Source organism: Aotus nancymaae, unplaced genomic scaffold, assembly GCF_030222135.1.
Source record: "Aotus nancymaae isolate 86718 unplaced genomic scaffold, 86718_ANA_hifiasm-v0.15.2.pri h1tg000027l, whole genome shotgun sequence".
Taxonomy (NCBI): Eukaryota; Metazoa; Chordata; class Mammalia; order Primates; family Aotidae; genus Aotus; species Aotus nancymaae.
Genome location: NW_026988440.1, coordinates 428525 through 451446, shown reverse-complemented (window position 1 = coordinate 451446; position 22922 = coordinate 428525). Strand labels below are relative to the sequence as shown.

The following is a 22922-nucleotide window of genomic DNA, read 5'->3' as shown; positions in this document are numbered from 1 at the left end:
TCTGCTTCTTAATTCCTTCAGCACCACCTGGGCTGGGGTCTCCACGACTGAGCTGGTCTCAGCAAATCTGACAAAAACAAGCAATGGGGAAAGGATTCCCTGTTTATAAATGGTGCTGGGAAAACTGGCTAGCCATATGTGGAAGATTTAAACTTAATCCCTTCATTACATTATACACAAAATCACCTCAAGATGGATTAAAGACTTAAATGTAAAACCCAAAACTATAAAAACCCTGGAACACAACCTAGGCAACACCATTCAGGCTATAGGCATGGGGGACGATTTCATGACAAAGATGCCAAAAGCAAGTGCAAAAAAAGTAAATATTGGGGCTTTGAGCTGACCCTAATCAGGGCCGAGTCATCTCGGCAGCACTGCTGAGACCTCCTCCCAGGACAGTCCACCTCCCCAGGCCTCTTGCAAGTCCCCTTTCCTTCTAAGCATCTCAGATCTGACATCATAGGGTGAGATGAGCAGGCCCAGGGGAGGGTTCTGCTTAGTTACCACTAAGGAGCTGCAATCACTCTCAAGATGATTGAGGTACTGACAACAACTGACTCTCAGGAACTGCTACACCAGCTGAATGCCCTTTTGAAACAGGAGTCTAGATGTCAGCCAGAGGTCTGTGGCTTGAGACTAATTGAGTCTGCACACAATAATGGCCTCAGAATGACTGCAAGACAAAGGGGCTTTGAAGTAAAAGATCTTCTTAGTCTAACTCAGTTCTTTGGCTTTGACACAGAGACATTCTCTAGCTGTGGATTTACTGGACAGATTCCTGTCTAAAATGAAGGCACAGCCCAAGCACCTTGGGTGTGTTGGACTGAGCTGATTCTATTTGGCTTTCAAATCAATAGAAGAGGAAAGGAATGTCCCATTGGCAACTGACTTGATATGAATAAGTCAATACAGGTTTATGGTTTCAGACTCGATGAGAATGGAAAAGATTGTATTGGAGAAAGTTTGTCAGAAAGTCAAAGCTACTACTGCCATTCAATTTCTCCAAATGTATTATTCACTCCTTCAAGAGAACGTGCCATTTGAAAGGAGAAATAGCATTAATTTTGAAAGACTAGAAGCTCAACTTAAGGCATGTCATTGCTGGATCATATTTTCTAAAGCAAAGCCTTCTGTGTTGGCATTGTCTATCACTGCATTAGAGATCCAGGAACAGAAGTGCATAGAGTTAACAGAAAGAGTAGAATGTCTTCAGAAACATTCCAGGATAAATGGCAGAGATCTGACCTTCTCGCAAGAGCTTGTATCCAAGTGTTTAACTGAATATTCATTAAACAAGTGTTCCAAACCAAATGTTCAGAAGCTGAAATGGATTGTTCCTGGGTGTACTGCATGGCAACTGAAGCATTAAGTTACTACAGAATAACTCACCTTCCAACAATTCCTGAAATGGTTCCTTAATTGGATTACTACAGCACCAAAAAACTTCTCTGAAGCCTTTCTCCACAGCCTTGTTCTATGGATTCCATAATGTTACAATGGATTTAAGCTATGAAGCCTCAAAACATCATGAGATAAGCATGATGGTCTCAGACTTCAGAAAACTGCCTAATTAATGTGACACTGTAGTGGAATTATGTTTATCTTTGAATTCATCTGTGAAGCATTCAAATCAAAGATAAAAGCCTAAATGTGAAATGCTAATGACAAGCCTGAGAAGGTAAACTGCTAATCTTCATTTCTGTAATTTATCTAACTTTAGATATCGATCAATATCTTTAGGTGATATTGAAAATAGTATCGGAGGAGCCACACTAATACCATCAACTATCAATTTTCCCACAGCTTCAATCACTCTCATTATTCTAATCCTACTCCTACTTAATTTAAATACTTAATTTTAAGTTATGAGGTCTACGTCAAAAGCAACATTTCACAAATGCGCATTTAAGGCATAATAAGGGTTAACATTCTAGGCAGTATAAACACACCCCATAATGTAAGTAATAGATAATTCAGAGATATGGACTTTATTGCTATATGGGAATTACATTTAAATTTGAGGGCATTTTATATAAAGAAAAATACAGACCTAGAAAGTTTGGCATATTCACTAAGTTATCTTTAATATTTTTTTCTAGAAAACAGGTGACCTTTTTATCTACAATACAATTTTTATACAGAACCTACTGCCTCAAACTGAATCCCATCAAAAAATTAGTTTCTATTGTATTAGTAACTCAGAATGAATTATCACTTTGAAAATTTGCTTTCCCACACTAAGGTAAGTTCAGGCTAGATTCAACACTACAGAAGATTTTTAACTAAAGACTGTTTTTAAATTAGAAGTGATGGCAGTTTTATGAAAAGAGAATATACTTCCACTGATGCCCTTACTGTGCTAAAACAAAGTCTTAAGAAAAGCAAGTAGACACCTTCATAACTATGAATGAAGCTGCTGAGGTAGTGTTTAGAATTCTCCATGTCAGTTAGTGAATGTAAGAAGTGCAGTGTTGGCCGGGCTTGGTGGCTCAAGCCTGTAATCCCAGGACTTTGGGAGGACTAGGTAGGCAGATCACAAGGTCAAGAGATCGAGACCATCCTGGCTGACATGGTGAAGCCCCGTCTCTACTAAAAATACCAAAAAATATTAGCTGGGTATGGTGGCATGTGCCTGTAGTCCCAGCTACCTGAGAGGCTGAAGCAGAAGAATTGCTTGAACCCAGGAGATGGAGGTTGCAATGAGCCAAGATTACACCACTGCACTCCAGCCTAGTGCCTGGTGACAGAGCAAGACTCTATCTCAAAAAAAAAAAAAAAGTGCAATGTTAAAGTGTTGTAAACAGTTACTCAGTGCAACGTATAGCCTGAGTCCATCCAGAATGGCTGTAACCAATTTGACATCACATTATGGATCAATACATGATGAAAAACCAAATAACCACAGTCTCATTCTTAACATTTATAAACCATGTTTTATGGGTAACTTTTTAGTTTTCCCAAAAGGCTGATAAATTTCAATATTTTGAATATGTCATTGTTAATTTTGAGTTGGCAGAAGTAAACTAACCAACTACCATTGTGTTTTAGTACTAAGGGGTATACCTTTCAATAAAGTTACTGAAATGCAAAAAAAAAAAAAAAAAAAAAAAAAAGACAAATATTGACAAATGGGATCTAATTCTAAAAAGTTTCTGCACAGCAAAAAAAAAAATCAATAGAGAAAACAGACAACCTACAGACGGGAAAAATTTTTTTTGCAAACTATGCATCTGACAAAGGTCTAATATCTAGCATCTATAAGGACTTAAACAAATTTACAAGAAAAAACAAAACAACCCCATTAAAAAGTTGGCAAAGCATATGAACAGACACTTCTTAGAAAAAGACATACATACAGCCAACAAACAAATGAAAAAAAGCTCAACATCACTGCTTATTAGAGAAATGCAAATCAAAACCACAATGAGATACTATCTCACACCAAGCAGAATGGTGATTATTAAAAAGTCAAAAAATATCATGCTGGCAAAGTTGTGGAGAAAAAGGAACACTTATACACTGTTGGTGGAATGAAAATTAGGTCAGCCATTGTGGAAGAGAGTGTGGTGATTTCTCAAAGACCTAAAGACAGAAATACCATTATACCCAAAGAAATATAAATCATTCTATTATGAAGACACAGGCACACACATGTTCATTGCAGCACTATTCACAATAGCAAAGACATGGAATCAAGTTAAATGCTTATCAATGATAGACTGGATAAAGAAAATGTAATACATATGTGCCATGGAATACTATGTAGCCAAAAAAATAAATGAGATCATGTCCTTTGCAGGAGCATGGATAAAGCTGGAAGTCATTAGCAAACTAATGCAGGAACAGAAAAGCAAATACTGCATGTTCTCATTTGTAAGTGGGAGCTAAATGACAAGAATGCATAGAGACAGAGAGGGGAACAACACACACTGGGGCCTTTCAGAAGGTCAAGGGTGGGAGGAGGCAGAGGATCAGGAAAAATAACTAATGGATACTAGGCTTAAAACCTGGGTGGTTAAATAATCTGTGCTACAAACTCCCACAACACAAGTTTACCTATAAAACAGCCTGCACTTGTGCCTCTGAACTGAAAACAAAAGTTAAAAAAGAAACTCATCTGTAGATTCTGCTCATTGCTGAGTAGGTCTATTTCAATTATGCAAACCAGTGCTGAGGAAATAATCACAGGGTGGGTCAGGGGCCCACTGGACCCACTGTGAGAATGGTACAAGTATGTTAGGGCTTCAGGTTTTCTATTCTTCCTAATTTAACCTTGGTAGGTTGTTTCTTTCCAGGAATTTATCCATTTCCTCCAGGTTTTCCAGTTTGTCAGTACAGAATTGTTCATAATGATCTCTGATGATCTTTTATATTTTTGCAGTATCACTTGTAATGTTTCTCTTTTCTGATTTTGTTTGAGTCTACTCTCTGTTTTTCTTGGTTTGTCTAGCTAGTGGCTTATCAAATTAGTTTATGTTTTTAAAGAACAAATTTTCACTTTGTTGATCACTTACATGGTTTTTAAGTCTTTTTTTAGTTCTGCTCTGATCTTTATTATTTTTTTCTGCTAATTTTGGATGTGGTTTGTTGCTTTTCTAGTTCCTTAAGGTTCATTGTCATATCGTTAATTTGTAATCTTCCTACTCTTTTTAGGTAGGTATTTACTGCTGTAAACCTCCCCTTTAGCCCTGTTTAACTGTATCCCACAGCTTTTGATATGTTGTGTTTCCATCTTCATTTGTTTCAACAAACTTTTTGATTTCCATCTGAATTTCCCTGTTTACTCAATGGTTAATCAGGAGCATGTTGTTTGGTTTCCATGTATATGTCTAGTTGCCGATGTTTTTCTTGGTGTACATTTCTAGTTTTATTCCATTGTGGCCAGAGAAGATATTTAATATGATTTTAATTTTTGAAAATTTGTTGAGACCTCCTTTATAGCTTAACATAGGCTCTCATTCAGAAAATGTTCCATATGTTCATGAAAAGAATGTATACTCTGTAGTGTTAGAGTGCTTTCTAAATCTGTTAGCTTTATTTGGTCCAAAATTCAGTTTAAATCCAATGTTTCTTTCTTGATTTTCTGTGTAGATGATCTGTCTAATGCTGAGGTTTAGATGTTGAAGTTCTTACTATTCTTGTATTGGAATCTGTCTCTCTTGTTAGCTGTACTAATGTTACAGGCTGCTCTTTGTTAGAAAAGAAAATGATTTGGGGGCTGCATTTCATTAGAAGAAAAACCTTACTAAGGACTTCTGTACCCTCACTATCTGCCTAAATAATTTCTTCTTAACTCCTATATCACTGCCAGAATCTGAGCCAAAATGAGGTGACTCAGAGAGGCTGGGACTGTGCAGAATGCATTTTAGTAAAGGTGGCTGAGTGGCAGTGGTGATGTCCAGTTTCCAGGTGCAGCAGTGACATCTGTCCTAGCCTCAGGGTCCAGTGTCCAGCACCAGGGTGTCAGAGGTATGAGCAGTGGTTTCTATGCTCAGAGCAGGGGCAGTTGTTTCTAGGAGGGACCTCATCCCAGGTGGGCTGTGGATTCTGTTCCTGGCTGTATACTTTCCAGCCTTGTTGTGTGGCCTTCCCCACAATAAAATTAGCCCCCAGTACCATGTATTACTACTTTATGTGTAAATTAGAGAAATTTGTTTTCCATAGTTTACTCTAAGAAGTGAGTGAGAAATCAGTGTGCGGAGCAGTGTCAGAGAGCAGCATTCAGAGGTGTCCTTTGTGTGAGAGCCACAACCTGAATTGTCTACTTGGCCTCTACCCCATGGTGGAGAGATTAGCAGGGAATATCACATCTCATAACTGATGATGTACATCCTGCCTTTTATTTCTGAGGGAAAAATCTTCTTTTACACAAGGTTTGAAAATCCACCCCATTCACCCACCCTGGGCACTCTGATCTCTGATCTCAGTGGTTCCCAATCTGGCTCCCAACGGGGAAGGCAGGGGATTAGAAAATACTCAGGCCACTTCCCAGAACACCTGTCTCAGAGTATTATTCATAAGACCAAGCCATTACTTATATAACAAGCACTGCAGGCAGGCTGATGCACAGACTTGTGGGATCCTGAGTGTTCTTGACCTGGAGACCAGAAACATAGGCTCCAGTCTTGTCATAAATCCAGAATCTCTTGCTCAACCCTAGACTTCTTGGATCTCAGCACCATGTCCAGGTGATTCCTGTGCACATGGGAGTTCTTTGTCTAAGTGTCCTCTAGGCGTGGGGTCAGAACTGTGCAGTCTGCTCTCGGTATGATCTGATCAGATCCCTTAGAACTGGAGGTCCAGGGTTCAGTCCTTGCACTCATTCTCTTCTATAGCCAGTCACTTCCTTGGTGCCCTCATCCATGCTTGAGGTTTTAAGTATTGTTTATACGGTGTGACCTCCTAAATCTATGTCTCCAGTCCAGTCTATTTCTCATTTCCCCTAAACTCTGGAGTTGTCTGTCCAACTGCCACCCCAGCTCCCTCACCTGCATTCCTAGGAGACATCTCCTCCACTGAGTGCCTGGGATGCCCCCTCCTCAGTATGCTCCTGCCAGAGTCCCCCCATCTCCACTAACAGCAGCTCCACCCTTCCTTCTACTCACTCATTTTACAACTGTGGATGTCCTTGATTCGACCACAGATGCAATACATTGGCAAATGCTGTGAGTCCATCTTAAAATGCATCCAGAATCCCTTCACGTCCCAGTATTTTCCCTGCTCACACCCCAGTCAAAGTAATGACATCTCCAGCCTGGAATGCTGTACTCGCTTCCCACTGTTTTCCCTTCTGCCTCCCTCATCCCTTGCCTCTCAATTCTGTTCTCAGCACAGCAGTCAGAGCTCCTTTTAAAAGAGAAGTTGTACCACATCTCTCTTCTGCTCAAAACTGTCCACTACCTCCCCATCTTACTCAGAGCAAAGTTCAGATGCTTCCCCACACCCTCCAGGCCCAGCTGCCCTGGCTGTACCTTTGACTTCACCTCAGATTCTCTCTCTCCAGCCCTCCTGGGCTCCTTCCTCTCCTGGGAACACAGACACCTTCCTGCCCTAGTGCATTTGCACTGGAGGTTCCCCTGCCTGGAAAGAACTTCCCCAGATATCCTCATGGACACTCATATGTCCCCCAACTCTTTCCTCAAAGGTCACCTTTACAACATGGCACACACTGACCCCCCCCAACACAACAGCCACCTTCCCTGTCCCCACTGCCCACACCCTCAATCACCTGCCTCACAGCACTTCCCACCTACTAGCACTTTCCTTCCTTGCTCTGGTTATAGTGTATCAGTCATCTGCCTCTTCCCATTGGAACACATGCTCCACAAGGTTAGAGATTTTTCTGATTTTACTTCAGTGATGTTCCCCAGATGCAGAATCATTCTGTCCTATGTCTGGCCAACAACGAAAGTCACTGTAGAGCATCTCCTATTCTAAAGGCAGTATCTTTATTAACACAGACTCAGGCCAAGTGCTATTTCTTGGCAGCTACAGCACAAGAACCCCTCACACTGACATCGAGGCTGCCTATGCTTTTCTCAGCAGAGCCACTAAGTGTGTCCTCCCTCCCCCATCCCTCCTCCCACACCAACTCCCAACCCAAACACACTCCTGCACACTGCAGCACACAATCATGCTTCTCTCTTCAGGAAAGAATAGTCCTTGATGATGGGTCCAATTTCGCAAACAAATGTAAGTCTAAATTAGACTCTGCTTTATAGATTCATGAGTTGGGATTGCAGCCAGCACCAAGATCACTGGAACCAGGGCAGGAAGAGAGGGCAGGAGAGCAGAGCAGAAGAGGAGCCCTAGAAGGAGGGGGGGCGCTGAATGGGTGTGAAAATTTATCTCAGACTCCCATGTGCAGGGGCCACCCTGGGCGATGTGTGAGCCTCTGTGGTCACAGCTCCCGTGGGACAAGTTTCCATTAAAGGGACAAGGAAAGTGGAGCAGTTAAGCTGACCCAGCTGAGGACTGACCACAGAAAGCCCATGATGGACTCAACAGTAACTGGGCACAGGCCCCGTCCACACTCGGCTCCTCACAGCCTTCTCCATCCCCACCTGCAACAGACTCAGCACAGCGAACACGCAGATTCTGGAAGGTTCTCAGGTCTTTATTTCCTCTCTCAAATTTTAGGAATCGACTTATTTAATTAACCCACCAACCTCTCATGGAAAATATTTGAGAAAACACATTTATATTCAGATTCTTATTTTCAGTAGGGAAGTAAGCGGTTGTAGTTCAATGCACCATGAAGTTGAGACAGAAATGAAGACACCAAGCCCCACCTCTCTGGAACAGGAAAGATGACTGGGGAGGGAAAACAGAGCAGCATGGGGACAGGGGTCACTGTGGACATGGGGTGGGCTGTCTCTCCACCTCCTCACATTATGCTGACAGGGACACAGACACATTCAGATGCCTTTGCAGAAAGAGATGCCAGAGGCTCTTGAAGTCACAAAGGGGAGGCATGAAGAAATCCTGCATCTCAGTCCCACACAAGGCAGCTGTCTCAGGCTACAGAAAACAATAGTCATGAACAAATTCAGGTCAGTCATGGTAAGTGATGACACTCTGAACTGCCCACCACACACTTGAAACATTCCAATCAAAGAATCACCATTACCCAGTCCTTTCCCCTCTGCCTTACCCCACTTCAGACTCCCAGAATCTCACCTTTACAAGCCGTGAGAGACACATCAGAGCCCTGGGCACTGTCGCTGCCTGGGGTAGAACAAAAACAGGACCTGGTCACAGCCCACAGGAGATGTGGAACAGGAGGAATTATGGGGTGGGTGAGCTCCTCCACACTCCCACCCCCACCACTTACATGCAGCCTGAGAGTAGCTCCCTCCTTTTCCACCTGTGGGAAGAAAATGTCCTGTGAGGGGACAGGGAGGAGGCAGAACCACGATATCTTAGAGGAACCTCCTAGTCTTGGACCCAAGAGAAGTTTCCAGAACTATGACTACAGACCCAGGGCAGGATCAGGAAACACCAGGAAAGCAGGTGTGGGTCCTGGACCAACCACCCTCCTAAGGTCTGTCCTTAGCAGGGACCTTTCCCTGACTTGTGAATGCTGGAATCAGGACCCCAACACTACAGTCATCAAGGTGATACATCTGTCCTTCACTGTCACACGTGCTTCCCAAAAGAGTAAGTGCTGGCACACAGGGCCCCAGGCTGAATCAGCCCATGTGTGTATGGTGCTTCCTAGTAATGAGGCAGGGAACACTTCTACCTGGGGCTTGAAACCCTCAGCTGGACAAGAAAATGCAGACCCCACCCCTCACCCCTTCCCTACCTGAGCTCTTCCTCCGCAACATCACAGCAGTGACCACAGCTCCAGTAACCACAGCTCCTAGGACAGCCAGGCCAGCAATGATGCCCGCAATGGGGATGGTGTGCTGAGAAGATGGCTCTGGAAAAATGGAGAAGGTGAGGAGCCCTCACCCAAGGCCTCAGCCCTGACCCTGCTGAAGGGCTCCAGAAGGGCATCTGCTTTCCCTGAGAAGAGACATGACTCCACATCCCCCTCCTTACCCCATCTCAGGGTGAGGGGCTCCAGCAGCCCCTTGTGCTGCACATGGCATGTGTATCTCTGCTCCTCTCCAGAAGGCACCACCACAGCCGCCCACTTCTGGAAGGTTCCATCCCCTGCTGGCCTGGTCTCCACAAGCTCAGTGTCCTGAGTTTGGTCCTCCCTATCCCGCTGCCAGGTCAGTGTGATCTCCGCAGGGTAGAAGCCCAGGGCCCAGCACCTCAGGGTAGCCTCATGGTCAGAGACGGGGTGGTGGGTCACCTGTGTCTTTGGGGGATCTGACGGGAAGAGTCAGAAAATTCAGGCACTTTGTATCTCTCATGGGACACCCCAGTAGCACCCATGTGACCATCTGAGAATGGACAGGACACCTGGGGTGGGGAAGGGAGCACAGAACCCAGACACCAGCCTGGACACAGGCCTATGGGATAATATCCTATTCCTTGGAAAGTTCTAGTCTCTGAGGGAGGAACAGAGACTTCTGGTCCTGACCTGAATGGAGGCTGAGGGACTCAGAAAAGCTGGAATCAGACCTCCAAAGACACTTGAGTGTGAGGCAGAGAGCAAGGCCTGAGAGAAAAAGTCACGGTGCCCAAGGCTGCTGCAGGGGTCAAAGGGGTCCCCTGATCAGTATTCCAGGGACTGTCTCCCCTCCATTTCCACAGAGACGTCATCCCTTAATTGTCCTAGAGAGCAGACGGACCCTCAGAGGAAACTCAGGAAAACTCATGTCATTCTCCATTCAAGGGACAGCAATATTCTAGCGCTGATCACATTTTCCTCCCCTACTCGTGGGAGGCCAGCCCGGCAGATCTATAGGAGATGGAGAAGGCTTCCTACTGCCCCTAGTACCTGCGCGCTGCAGCGTCTCCTTCCCTTTCTCGAGGTGTCTGCGGAGCATCTCCACGCACTCGCCCTCCAGGTAGGCTCTTATTCTCTCAGCCACATTGTTCGTCTCCAACCAGCGCTGGCTGATCTGAGCCTCCATGACTGCGGCAGTCCAGGAGCGCAGGTCCTCGTTCAGAGCGATGTGATCCTTACCGTCGTAGGCTCTCTTGTCATATCCGCGGAGGAAGCTCCCAACTGGCCCCACTTCGCAGCCGTACATCCTTTGGAAGGTGTGAGACCCTGGCCCCGCCTCCGCGGTCAGCCCCACCCCTCAAGAGCCCACCCCCACCCGCACCACCACCAACTCGCGGGGATTTTGACTTAAACTGAAAATGCTGGGGCTCTCTCCCGTCCAGGGTCTGGGCGGGTCCCGCAGCCTCGGGGTGGACCTCGAACGCGGAGACTCGGGGAGACCCGGGCCGTTCGTGGGCGATGGGGAGGGGTCGTGACCTGCGCCCCGGGTCGGGGTCACTCACTGGCCTCGCTCTGGTTGTAGTGGCTGGACAGGATCCTCACGCACATTTCGCTATTCTGTGCGGCCGCCTTGAGGCCAGTTGTCTTCCGGTCCCAATACTCCGACCCCTCCTGCTCCATCCACGGCGCCCGCGGATCCATCCTCGGACTCGCGGCGTCACTGTGGAACCGCTGGAACTGCGTGTCGTCCACGTAGCCCACGACGATGAAGCTCGGCTTCCCACGGCCAGGCCGGGACACGGCAGTGTAGAAATATGTCAGGGAGTGGGAGCCTGGGGGCGAGTACGGGCTGAGACCCGCCCGACCCTCCTCCCGTTGGCTCCCCAGGTCCTGCGCCCCCGCCGGGCGGGCCCCTCTCTCCTCCCTGCAGAGGCCGTTTCCCTCCCGACGCCGCACTCACCCTCCAGGGTCTGGGTCAGGGCCAGGGCCCCTGAGAGCAGCAGGAGGAGGGTTTGGGGCGCCATGACCGCCATCCTCGGCATCTGGGGAGAGTCTGAGTCGGGGTGGGTGACTGGGGATTTAGAACCGGGACCGCGACGACGCTGACTGGATTCTCTAGAAACCCGACACCGAATGGGAGTGGGAACTGGGGACGCATCTTGACTATCCAACAAGAAGTTCCCGACACAGGTTGGGAGAAGTGAAACTCAGGTGAGTGGGGAATCCCCAAGGCTGCGAGTCCGCAATGCAGACACGGCTCTCGGTGCCTGAGACCCTGAGAGCCACGCCCGGGACCTGAAACTTTGTCCTGATCCCTCTTCTCCTACACCAAGCCTCTTTGTCACACTGACTGCCCGAGGATCTCTCTGTGGAACCAGGAAGAGACCTCCCACGCTGCGCCCAGCCCCTTCCCCTTCACTTCTTGTCCTGGAACCCCCCTCCCTGAACTGGACTCCCTGACTCCCACTTCTTACCTCTCCACTTGGATTCTTGTACAAGGAAACTCACCATGGGGAACTTGATGCCAGAGAGTAAGCTCGCCCTTGGAGTGGAGGTGTAAAGACAGGGGTTTTCTCTTTAAACCTGGTGAAGTTTGGTCTGAAGGCACCAGATAGAGATTCGCATAAAGACCAGTTTCCTTTTTGTTTATTAATACAGTAGGTAGTGCAATACTGGTAATCCCTGAATGGTTAGAATTCCAATCTGTAAAAGACCTGTGTCAAAATAGAGCTACAATTAAACTCTTTAAGCTCCTAAGTTTTACTTTCCCAGACTATAGATCTGTGACTGTGGGTTTTTACATTTAAAATTATCTTCATTCACTAGTCCAAGTTTCCCTGTGTGAGTCCAAAACATCTCCTGAATACAAAGAAGCAGGTTTGTTACTGTATATTGCAACCGGGAGCCTGTAGTCATCACTCAGAGTTGCAAGTGCTCCAAGCAGTCCCAATGCTCTTCATTGAGGCCCCATCACTGCCTGTTTTCATTATACACATCTAAGCAGTGTGCATATTTTATTGGGACATTTAACATTTTCATAACCCTTTTTTTTTTTATCTTAAGGAGACTATTAGTTTTTAGGAAGTCCCACAAAATGCATTAAATATGAATGCAAAGAACCCCCTCCTAGGCTCATCCACTGCTTTAAAATTCTTTCCTTTCTCCTTTTCCTCACCTCCTGCTTCTCCAGCCCTTCTCCCTGCCCCTCTCATCTCTCACGCCCTCCCCTCCCCTTAGTCCCCGCCACCCTGTCACTCCTGAATTGCAGCACTGACATTGTCCCTCACTTCCTGCCCATGTCTGTTCTCCCCACAGTGCTCAGCAGTCCTGCTAATGTGACTCGGGTCGTGTCATTTCTTCACTTAAAATGGTTGGATTCTACCATTGTAAGTGAAAAAGTCTACCATTTTCTATATGCTTTCAATTTGTCTCATATCTTTATGTTTCTGTTCCTTCTTTGCTACTTTCTTATGTGTCAAGTACACAATTTTTAGGTTATGGTTTTAATTCTCCTAGAGGCTTTTAGCTATATATATATTTTTTAACTCATCTGTATTTGTTACAACTTTAAGCAGAATGTGACTCGAGCACTACATTTCCATCCACAAGACTGGCTCTGAGTTATTTTTGAAAAGCTTATGATATGCTTAGGTAGGCTATTAACTGCTCCTCCAAACAGTAATTTTCTTTGGAAAACAAGCCCTGTGGAGAGTTCCATTAAGTTGCTTCAATTTAACCTATTTCTAGAGGGCTAGTACATGCAGAATTGGCAACTACAGGGGATGAAAAGTTCAGAAAGTAGATCCTACAAGATATAACAAATACTTTTCTTCTAAACATCAAGGTATAGCTTGGGAACACTTCAATAACAAGATTTGGTCTACTAAGGAATCCGGCTTGATAGCTAAACACTTTAGACCACAAAGTTAACATGTTACATACATCTTACAACACACATTACCTCGATCTGTTAATGAAAGCCAATGTGAAACTAAAAAAGCATTACTAGCTCTGCTTTACTGCCTAAAGTATCACAGCATCGCTTAGAAGTCAACAGAAATCTTTCTCTTCCCCTTAAAGTAGTTGTTGTCATGCCATACAGACTTTTTAATGTTAACAAAAATAAAGAAAAATATCCTTGAAAATATATTATTAGAGGAACTGTAGAGTATTGAACAGGTAAGTCATCCCTCAGCTGGAGCTTAGTCTACTTCTTCCATGAGTGATGTATCATCATCTCCTTCGAGGGGTTACAGCTCGAAGTTACAGTTACAGCTGCACTGGTATCATCAGCAGTAGGGTCATCTTCATCAATACCTAGACCAAGTTTGATCATCCTGTAGATCCTGTTAGCATGTGTCTGGGGATCTTCCAGACTGAAGCCGGAAGACAGGAGTGCAGTTTCGTAAAGCAAGATGACCAGATCCTTCACAGACTTGTCGTTCTTATCAGCCTCTGCCTTTTGCCTTAAGGTCTCGATAATGGAATGGTCAGGGTTTATCTCCAGGTGTTTCTTTGCTGCCATGTAACCCATTGTTGAGTTGTCTCTTAGGGCTCGAGCTTTCATGATTCTCTCCATATTTGCTGCCCAGCCATATGTGCTTGTGACAATACAGCATGGAAACATCACCAATCTGTTTGACACAACCACCTTTTCAACTTTTTTCTCCAATATGTCTTTCATGATTTTGCAGAGGTTCTCAAACTTTGTTTTTTTCTCTTCCTGTTTCTTTTTCTCTTCTTCATCCTCTGGAAGTTCCAAGCCCTCTTTGGTGACTGACACTAAAGTCTTCCCCTCAAATTCCTTCAGCTGTTGGGCACAGTACTCATCAATGGGCTCGATCATATAGACCACTTCTAAGCCATGTTTTCGAAGATGTTCCACAAAGGCTGAGTTAGCTACTTGGTCCTTGGTCTCACCTGTGATATAACGGATATGTTTCTGGTTTTCCTTCATTCTGGTGCAGCAGTCCTTGAGAGAAATCATCTCATCACCAGAGGCAGATGTGTAGTATCTCAACAGCTCTGAAAGCTTCTTCCAATTTTGAGAGTCTTCATGTATTCCAAGCTTTATGTTTTTAGAGAACTGCTCATAGAACTTCTTGTAGTTCTCTTTATCCTCTGCCAGTTTAGTGAAGAGTTCTAAGCATTTTTTGACCAAATTCTTCCTGATAACTTTCAAAATTTTGCTTTGCTGCAACATCTCATAGGAAATATTTAGAGGGAGATCCTCTGAGTCTACCATCCCTCTAATGAAATTCAGATATTCAGGGATTAGCTCCTCACAGTTATCTATGATGAGAACTCTGTGTACATACAACTTGATGTTGTTCTTTTTCTTTCTGTTTTCAAACAGGTCAAAAGGAGCACGTCGTGGGACAAATAGAAGGGCTCTGAATTCCAACTGTCCTTCAACTGAAAAATGCTTCACTGCCAAGTGATCTTCCCAGTCATTGGTCAAGCTCTTGTAGAATTCTCCATACTCCTCATTAGTAATACTGTCAGGATTTCTGGTCCAAGTGGGCTTTGTTTTGTTGAGTTCTTCTTGATCGATGTACTTTTCCTTAATCTTCTTCTCCTTCTTCTTGTCATCATCCTTCTTTTCTTCTTCTTCTTCATCAGCACCAACATCTTCAATTTCAGGTTTGTCTTCAGACTCTTTCTCTTCTTTTTCTTTTTCTTCTTCTTTATCTTCCTTTTCTTCAGCCTCATCATCACTGACTTCTTTATCACGTTCCTTCTCCACAAAAAGAGTAACGGGATAGCCAATAAACTGAATGTTTCTTCACAATCTCCTTTATTCTTCATTCCTCCAAGTAGTTAGTTTGGTCTTCCTTCAGGTGTAGGATAACCTTTGTTCCATGACCCATCGGTTCACCTGTGTCTGTCCTTACTGTGAATGATCCCCCTGCTGAGGACTCCCAGGAGTACTGCTCATCATCGTTATGTTTGGTGATCACTGTTACTTTCTCAGCAACCAAATATGCAGAATAAAAATCAACACCCAACTGGCCAATTATAGAGATATCTGCACCAGCCTGCAAAGCTTCCATGAATGCTTTGGTCCCAGACTTGATGATAGTACCAAGGTTATTGATCAAGTCAGCCTTGGTCATTCCAATTCCAGTAACCACAATAGTGAGGGTTCTATCTTGTTTGTTTGGTATGAGGTTAATATGCAGCTCTTTCCCAGAGTCCAATTTACTGGGATCCATCAAGCTCTCATACCGGATTTTGTCCAATGCATCTGAGGAATTTGAAATGAGCTCTCTCAGAAAGATCTCTTTGTTTGAATAGAAAGTATTGATGATCAGTGACATCAACTGGGCAATTTCTGCCTGAAAGGCAAATGTCTCCACCTCCCCCTCCTCCATCGGTTGGTCTTGGGTCTGGGTTTCCTCAGGCATCTTGGCTAAGAGACCACACGGGCTCCACAGTGCAGCAGCACCAGGACGCTGAAGCAACTATATTTCTTTACACTCATGTTTTATTGTTGTAAGAATGGAAACCCGATTCCTTGACTTTTCACAGTGAAGTTCAGGTAATATTAAACTACATCCAGCAAAATAAAGGACACTTGTAACAGTGGAGTTTCATTTAACCTACTATTGTGCTGTTGTTGTTGTATATATTACACCAATATACAATATAAACTCAACAATGCAGTGTAATAGTTTTTGTTTTAGAAAAGCAGCCATATGTCTTCAGGAAATTAAGAAAATGAGTGTGTATATGATATGTGTGTGTGCATCATTTCTGTTCTTAATTGTTCCTTTCTGTATATCTGGGTCACCATCTAGTATGATTTCCCTTCAGCTTGAAGAACTTCCTTTAAAATTACATGTAGTACAGGACCCCTAGGAAATGAATTTTATGGTTTTGATGATCTAAAAATGTGTTTATTTGCCTTCTTCCCCCTGCCTCCTATTTTTTTTCTTTCTTTCTTTCTTTTTTTTTTTTTTTTGGCTTAGGGAATTTATGCATAATAAAATTTACCAGTTTTATCTGTGCTTTTTGATGAATATTGAATATTGGTAGTTATTTGTAGTCCTGTAACTACCACACTGGTCAGCAGAGAAACACCACATGCAAAGAACCCCCTGCTAGGCTCCTCCACTGTTTTAGAGTCCTTTCCCCTGCTCCTTTTCCTCACCTCCTGCTTCCCCAGCCCTTCTCTCTGCCCCCTCATCCCTCACACCCTCTTTTCTCCTTAGTTCCCACCGCCCAGTCACTTCAGAATTGTGACACTCTCCAGAACAGTTTCTTTTCCCTAAAAACTTTCTCTCTGCCCCTTTCTATTTAATCCTTGCCTCCCACCCTCACCCCTTCCCTTCACTCAACCACTGCTCTGCTTTCTGTCACTGCAGTAGTGAAATTTCTAGAATTTCATGGACATGCAATTATATGTGATGTAGTCCTTTGTTTGGTCTCTCACTCAGCATAACAATGTTTGAGATGATGCCATTCATTCATTTTTGTTGCTGAGCAGCTGCCCAGAATTGCTGGAGTCCCAGCTTATTTATTGGTTTCTCTATTCTCCAGTTGATAGACATGTGGATTACTCCAGTTAGGGTGTGTTATTAATGAAGCCACTATAAGTAACTGCTTACAAGTGTGGCCTTACACTTTTATTTCTTTTGGATAAATACATATTTGTGGAATTGCTGGGTCATGTGGTAATGGATGGGCAGCTGTATAAGAAATTGCCAAACCACTTTACAAGTTGGCTGCAACATTTTTTGAATTAGTAAAGAGAATTCTTCAGGCTAAAGACAAATGATATCAGGTGGAAAATGAGATTATCAGAAAAGATGAAGATGATCAAAAATGGTAAATATTGAGCTAAGTGCAAAAGGCTATCTTGCTCCCCTCATTTACACTTCCTGTATATACTTAGAACTGTTTAAAGATAAGAAAAAGTTTTTTCTTGTGAGACTTATAACCTATATAGAGTATATTACATATAATATCTATAACATAAAAGATGGATGTTTTATACAGCATAGATGGTTGCAAGATTTTTATATTTATGAGTACTAATGCATTATTAACTGAAGTGGACTGTGAACTGTTAAGAATGAGTTAAGTTCTGAAGGAAATTGAGACACACAAAATCATTCAAAAGATTAACAAATCTCAGAGATAGTTTAAAAAAAAAAAAAAAAAAAAAAAAAACCTAGCCAGTCTTGAGTCTCATCATCCGACAATTTCAGAACAATTATGAATACAAAAGTAATCAAAGAACAGTCCTGGCCAGAAAGAGGAGTTATTCCTAAATATGGTGGCCCTGGGACAGCTGGCCCTCCCTGCTGGACCTCTTCCATGTGGGCGCTTTCTTCAGTGACTCTGTTGCCTTGCTATTCCACTCTACCCAGTGCCCTGACCCAAAAGACAAGGGGTGTCTGCTGCTGTGTCCACATGTGGAGAAGGAAACCATGATGGCGTCAGTACATTACAAGCCAGGCATGACAGCTCGCACCTGTAATCCCAGCAATTCAGGATGCTAAGGCAAGACGATTGCTTGAGATCAGAAGTTGGAGTCCAGCTTGGACAACATAGTGAGTCCCTCGTCTCTAAAAACAAATTAAGAATAAGTAAACTTAGCTGAGTGTGGTAGTGGGCACTTGTATTCTCATGTATTAGGGAGGCTGAGGTGGGAAGATCGCTTGAGCTCATGAATTCAAAGCTGCAGTGAGCTATGATCACACCACTGTACTCCAGCCCAGGCCACAGGGTGAGATATTGACTCAAAAATATACACTGTAAACCTTTGCTCACTATGGGTTATTTCATTTCTTATTTATTCAATGTGTATTTTGATTTTATTTTACTGGCAGCACAATAAACCAGGACATGCTGAAACTAGAAATCACATCCACTTTCCAGTGTTAAAAAGCCAAGTCCAGGGAGGTGAGAAGGAGACGATCCTAATTAGCATTGAGGATTCAGGGAGAACCAGAAGGGCTGGGCTGGAAGGTTTTTACTTGTTAAAACTCATCCTGGGCAGCCACCTCCTGGGAGCAGGAGCAGCGAAGCAGCGCCACCTGGTGGTCCATGCTCCTCCTTTTGCAGATCACGCACAGCCTTGAGATCCACCTCTCCTTCCTATGCACCTGGGATTTTTTCACTGGTCACCAGGCTGAGTCAACTTTCTTGAAAAGCAAAAGAAGCGTGAGTTTGCTGGGAGATTAATGGTGTCATCTCCACCTTTGATGAAATCCATGTCACTGTATTCAGGGGAAGGGCCAAGCCTTACTCCTTATGCAGAGAGGAGGCTCTGGCCGTGAAGGCGCCTGTGGAGAGGTGAGGACCCGCTCCCGCTGTACTGATGGCCAAGAGCCTGCAGATGGCGGAGAAGGCTTCCCCTTAGCTGTGTCCTATCAGGTTTTTCCAGGAGCCAAGGAGTAGACCTGCATATTACCTCTGGTGATGTGAGCTGCACGCACACCTAGAAGTTTTACCTTTAGAAATATACTTTTGTGAGAGTTTGAGCTGCCGGGCTGCCACGAGGTTCGCGAATCCTGCTTGCAAACGCGTCTGCAAGTCGAGATGTCGCATCCGTCCCCCCAAGCCAAGCCCTCCAACCCCAGTAACCCTCGAGTCTTCTTTGACGTGGACATCGGAGGGGAGTGAGTGGGTCGAACTGTCTTAGAATTGTTTGCAGATATCATATCCAAAACTGCGGAAAATTTTCGTGCACTGTGTATAGGAGAAAAAGGCATTGGACCCACGACTGGAAAACCTCTCCATTTCAAAGGATGCCCTTTTCATCGAATTATTAAGAAATTTATGATCCAGGGTGGAGACTTCTCAAATCAGAATGGGACAGGTGGAGAAAGTATTTACGGTGAAAAATTTGAAGATGAAAATTTCCATTATAAGCATGATCGGGAGGGTTTAATGAGCATGGCAAATGCAGGTAGCAACACGAATTGTTCTCAGTTTTTTATCACAACAGTTCCAACTCCTCATTTGGATGGGAAACATGTGGTGTTTGGCCAAGTAATTAAAGGAATAGGAGTGGCAAGGATATTGGAAAACGTAGTAGCGAAAGGTGAAAAACCTGCCAAATTGTGCGTTATTGCAGAATGTGGAGAACTGAAGGAAGGAGATGATTGGGGAATATTCCCAAAAGATGGCTCTGGCGACAGTCATCCGGATTTCCCTGAGGATGCAGATATAGATATAAAAGATGTAGATAAAATTTTATTAATAACAGAAGACTTAAAAAACATTGGAAATACTTTTTTCAAATCCTGCAACTGGGAGCTGGCCATTAAAAAATATGCAAAAGTTTTAATATATGTTGACAGTTCAAAGGCTGTTGTCGAGACAGCAGATAGAGCCAAGCTGCAGCCTATAGCTTTAAGCTGTGTACTAAATATTGGTGCTTGTAAACTGAAGATGTCAAATTGGCAGGAAGCAATTGACAGTTGTTTGGAGGCTCTTGAAATAGACCCATCAAATACCAAAGCATTGTACTGAAGAGCTCAAGGATGGCAAGGATTAAAAGAATATGATCGAGCATTGGCTGATCTTAAAAAAGCTCAGGAGATAGCACCAGAAGATAAAGCTATCCAGGCAGAATTGCTGAAAGTCAAACAAAAGATAAAGGCACAGAAAGATAAAGAGAAGGCAGTGTATGCAAAAATGTTTGCTTAGTAAGGATTCAATTTTGCTTATTGTGTGATTGTATAAATGCAATAAGAAAATGTAAAGGTTTTTGCCTATTAAAAAAAGAAATATGCTTTTGTTTGCTTTTATTCTATAGATTCTCCTTGAAATGTATATTGTGTGGTAAAGCTTCCTATAGTGTGCATTTTGCTCATTGCTACCAAGGTGCAGTTTAATATGTATTTCTATGATCTGTATTGCCTCTAAATTGGTAATTGGCTATAGGGGTTAGCTTAGAGTCAGTCTTCATTTCTTTTTCACTTGGACTTGTTTGATGGTACTGTATTGTGTTCTTCCAACAAGAGGAAGAACCTCACATAATTTTTTTCTTTTATTGTGTTGTTAATTGCCATTGCTGTTCAATGGTTAAATCTGTTAATTCCCATGGGTTGTAAAAGAGTTATTATAGTCTCAGTCTCTCATTCCTTCCTCATTTATTATCTGAATAATTTCTAAACTAAGATATTTACCCTCCTCTACTGTTTACTACTAAAAACTTGTTTGAGAGGCTAAGTCAAGCATCTACTCATCTATGACCCAGCAATTGCACTGTTAGTTATCAGCCAGTTGTAGTTCATGTGTGTGCCAAAATATATGAAAACATTATTCATACCAGCATGATTTGTAAAATCTAGATACAGCAGTGAAGGGGAAAGTAGTGTGAGCTATTTATAAAGTGGAGCTTTGGACAGCCATGGGAGTGAATAGGCTACAGCCACACACAGAGAGATGATGAGACCCAGGGGCATGATGGTGACTGTCTAATGCCATTCAACTAGAACTGGCAGAACTAATCTGTGTTAGAAATCAAGAGTGGCTCCTCTAGGGTGGGGGAGGGTGGTTTATACATAAACCACCCTTTGAACTTATGCATAATATTATTAAACACCTAAAGGTGTCTCCAGGAGGCTGTGATTGCTGTACTTTGATGTAGGTGTTGTTTGTCTGGGTGTTCACTTTGTGAAAATCCACTGCCCGCTTGTGGGTTGTCCTCCTTTCTCCATACATGCTGTCCTTCACTCACATATACATTTCTGAAGTTTTGAAACAATTCTATCTATAGTAAGAAGAATCACTCCCACTGCACATCCTTAGAAATGCTGCATTGAAAAAATTAGTGCAATTTTTTTTTTAATTCCGGGAAATAAACACATATAAAGAGGAGAATCTACAACAAAAGCTGTAGGCTTGGGAGCTGACACAGAACAGCTTTTGTAATGGCTGTTGAGCCAGGAAATAGGAATCAAAACCCAAACAAACCCATGGAGGGTGGAGGATGTGAAATGATGCCCCAGTAGTGAATGAATGAATGAGTCATAGGCAGTGGCTCATGGCTTGGCTGGCCAGTCATGACCTTGGGAAAAAGAGTTGCAAAATTGGGAGGTGGAGATGAGAGGTACACATAGACTTCTTGCTGTAGTCAGAATGGGTGAAGATAGTGGTTGTGTGTGGATGCCTTCCAGAGGGTCTTTAAGGGACTGGGGCTCCCTGTAATCAGGTGGGCGAGATGGCTTGATGGATAACAGCACTCAGCCACACAGGGCTTGCTCATGGAGTCCCTGCACAAAGTGACTGCGGTGACTGGGATGGACACTGCATGGGCACAGCAATGAACCTGCCACTCACCAAGGCTGACCTGGCACCTGCCACTGTTGAGGGCCCAGCCTGCCAAAAGCTGCCCAGCTGTTTCTTTGGACAGAAAAATAAAACAGGCAGTGGTAATTAAGAATAAAATAGGATTATGACAGAAAAATGTGCCACTAAAGATACAGTAGAGGTTTAAATAATTGTGAAACTATGAACAAGATTATGTCAATGGGAAGAACTTACTACGAGTAAAGAAGTTAAAATGGTTGTAAAACTTTATTTCCCTTCAGGCATATCCAGAATGTTTTGCAGATAAGTTCTGCTAAAACTTCGCAGAAGGTTACTGAACTTATACATAATATTCAAGAGAATGAGGAGACATGGAGAAAGCCAGTGATTCATTATTGTTTATGCATAAATCACATAGATTCTAAAGCCAGCTAGCAAATACATAAGAGAAAAACATGATAGGATAATCACTTCTAAGTAATTAGACGTAAAAATACTGAGAAAAATAGCAGTAGACTGTGTCCACCAATGAGTTATAAGCAAATTAAATATCCTGCCCAGGTTATGTATCCCAAGAATAGAAGAATATTTAAACTTTAACTTTGTAATGCATTTTACCACTTAGTTAAAGAGCAAAAGACAGAGATGATCACATTTCACTAGATGCAGAAACTACTGCAGATGAAATCCAGCACTCCCTCTCACCCACGTTTCTTTAGCTATCTCCACTTTTAATAACTTGTGATCAGTGCTCACTTTGGCAGCACATAGATTAAAACTGGAGCAATACAGAGAAGATCAGCATGTTCCCTGCACAAGGGTGACACACAAATTCAGGAAGCCTGCCATATTTTTAAACTCTTAATAAACTAGGTATTGAAGGAACATATTTCAAAATAATAAAGACCATCTATGACAAACCCACAACCAATATCACACAGAATGGGCAAAAGCTGAAAGCTGAAAGCATTCCCCTTTAACACCAGCACATGACAAGGATGCCCTCTCTCCCACTCCTATTCAACATAGTATTGGAAGTTCTGGCAGGGCAATCAGATAAGAGAAAGAAAGAATATTAAAATAGGAAGAGAGGAAGTCAGTATGTTTGTTTGCAAATGACATGATACTATAGCTGGAAAACCCCATTGTCTCAGTGGAAAAGCTTCTTAAGCTGATAAGAAACTTCAGTAAAGTCTTAGGATACAAAATCAATGTGCAAAAGTCACAAGCACACCTATACACCAACAATAGACAAGCAGAGAGTCAAATCATAAAAACTCCTATTCACAATTGCTACAAACAG

General features: G+C 43.3%; 1 protein-coding gene, 1 non-coding gene and 3 pseudogenes across 2 annotated transcripts; 3 read left to right on the top strand and 2 right to left on the bottom strand.

Annotated features, from left to right (window-relative positions):
- The first annotated feature begins 534 nt into the window (after positions 1-534).
- On the top strand, positions 535-1455 carry LOC105709071 (cyclin-G1-like; annotated as a pseudogene).
- Positions 1456-8185: 6730 nt separating this feature from the next.
- On the bottom strand, positions 8186-11767 carry LOC105711394 (class I histocompatibility antigen, Gogo-B*0102 alpha chain-like). Its single transcript, XM_064380585.1, has 8 exons — positions 11310-11767; positions 10912-11181; positions 10400-10675; positions 9550-9825; positions 9311-9427; positions 8837-8869; positions 8683-8730; positions 8186-8523 (listed from the first exon to the last, which is right to left on the bottom strand). Exons 1-8 carry the CDS (start codon positions 11389-11391, stop codon positions 8519-8521), a joined length of 1107 nt encoding a protein of 368 aa, XP_064236655.1. The 5' UTR covers positions 11392-11767; the 3' UTR covers positions 8186-8518.
- Positions 11768-11792: 25 nt separating this feature from the next.
- LOC105709072 (heat shock protein HSP 90-alpha-like) lies at positions 11793-16548 on the bottom strand (annotated as a pseudogene).
- A 2350-nt stretch (positions 16549-18898) lies between these two features.
- On the top strand, positions 18899-20011 carry LOC105709073 (peptidyl-prolyl cis-trans isomerase D-like; annotated as a pseudogene).
- Positions 20012-22367: 2356 nt separating this feature from the next.
- Positions 22368-22474, top strand: LOC135276632 (U6 spliceosomal RNA). The gene has a single exon (XR_010344171.1). It is a non-coding gene; the product is annotated as a U6 spliceosomal RNA (small nuclear RNA).
- Positions 22475-22922: the final 448 nt, after the last annotated feature.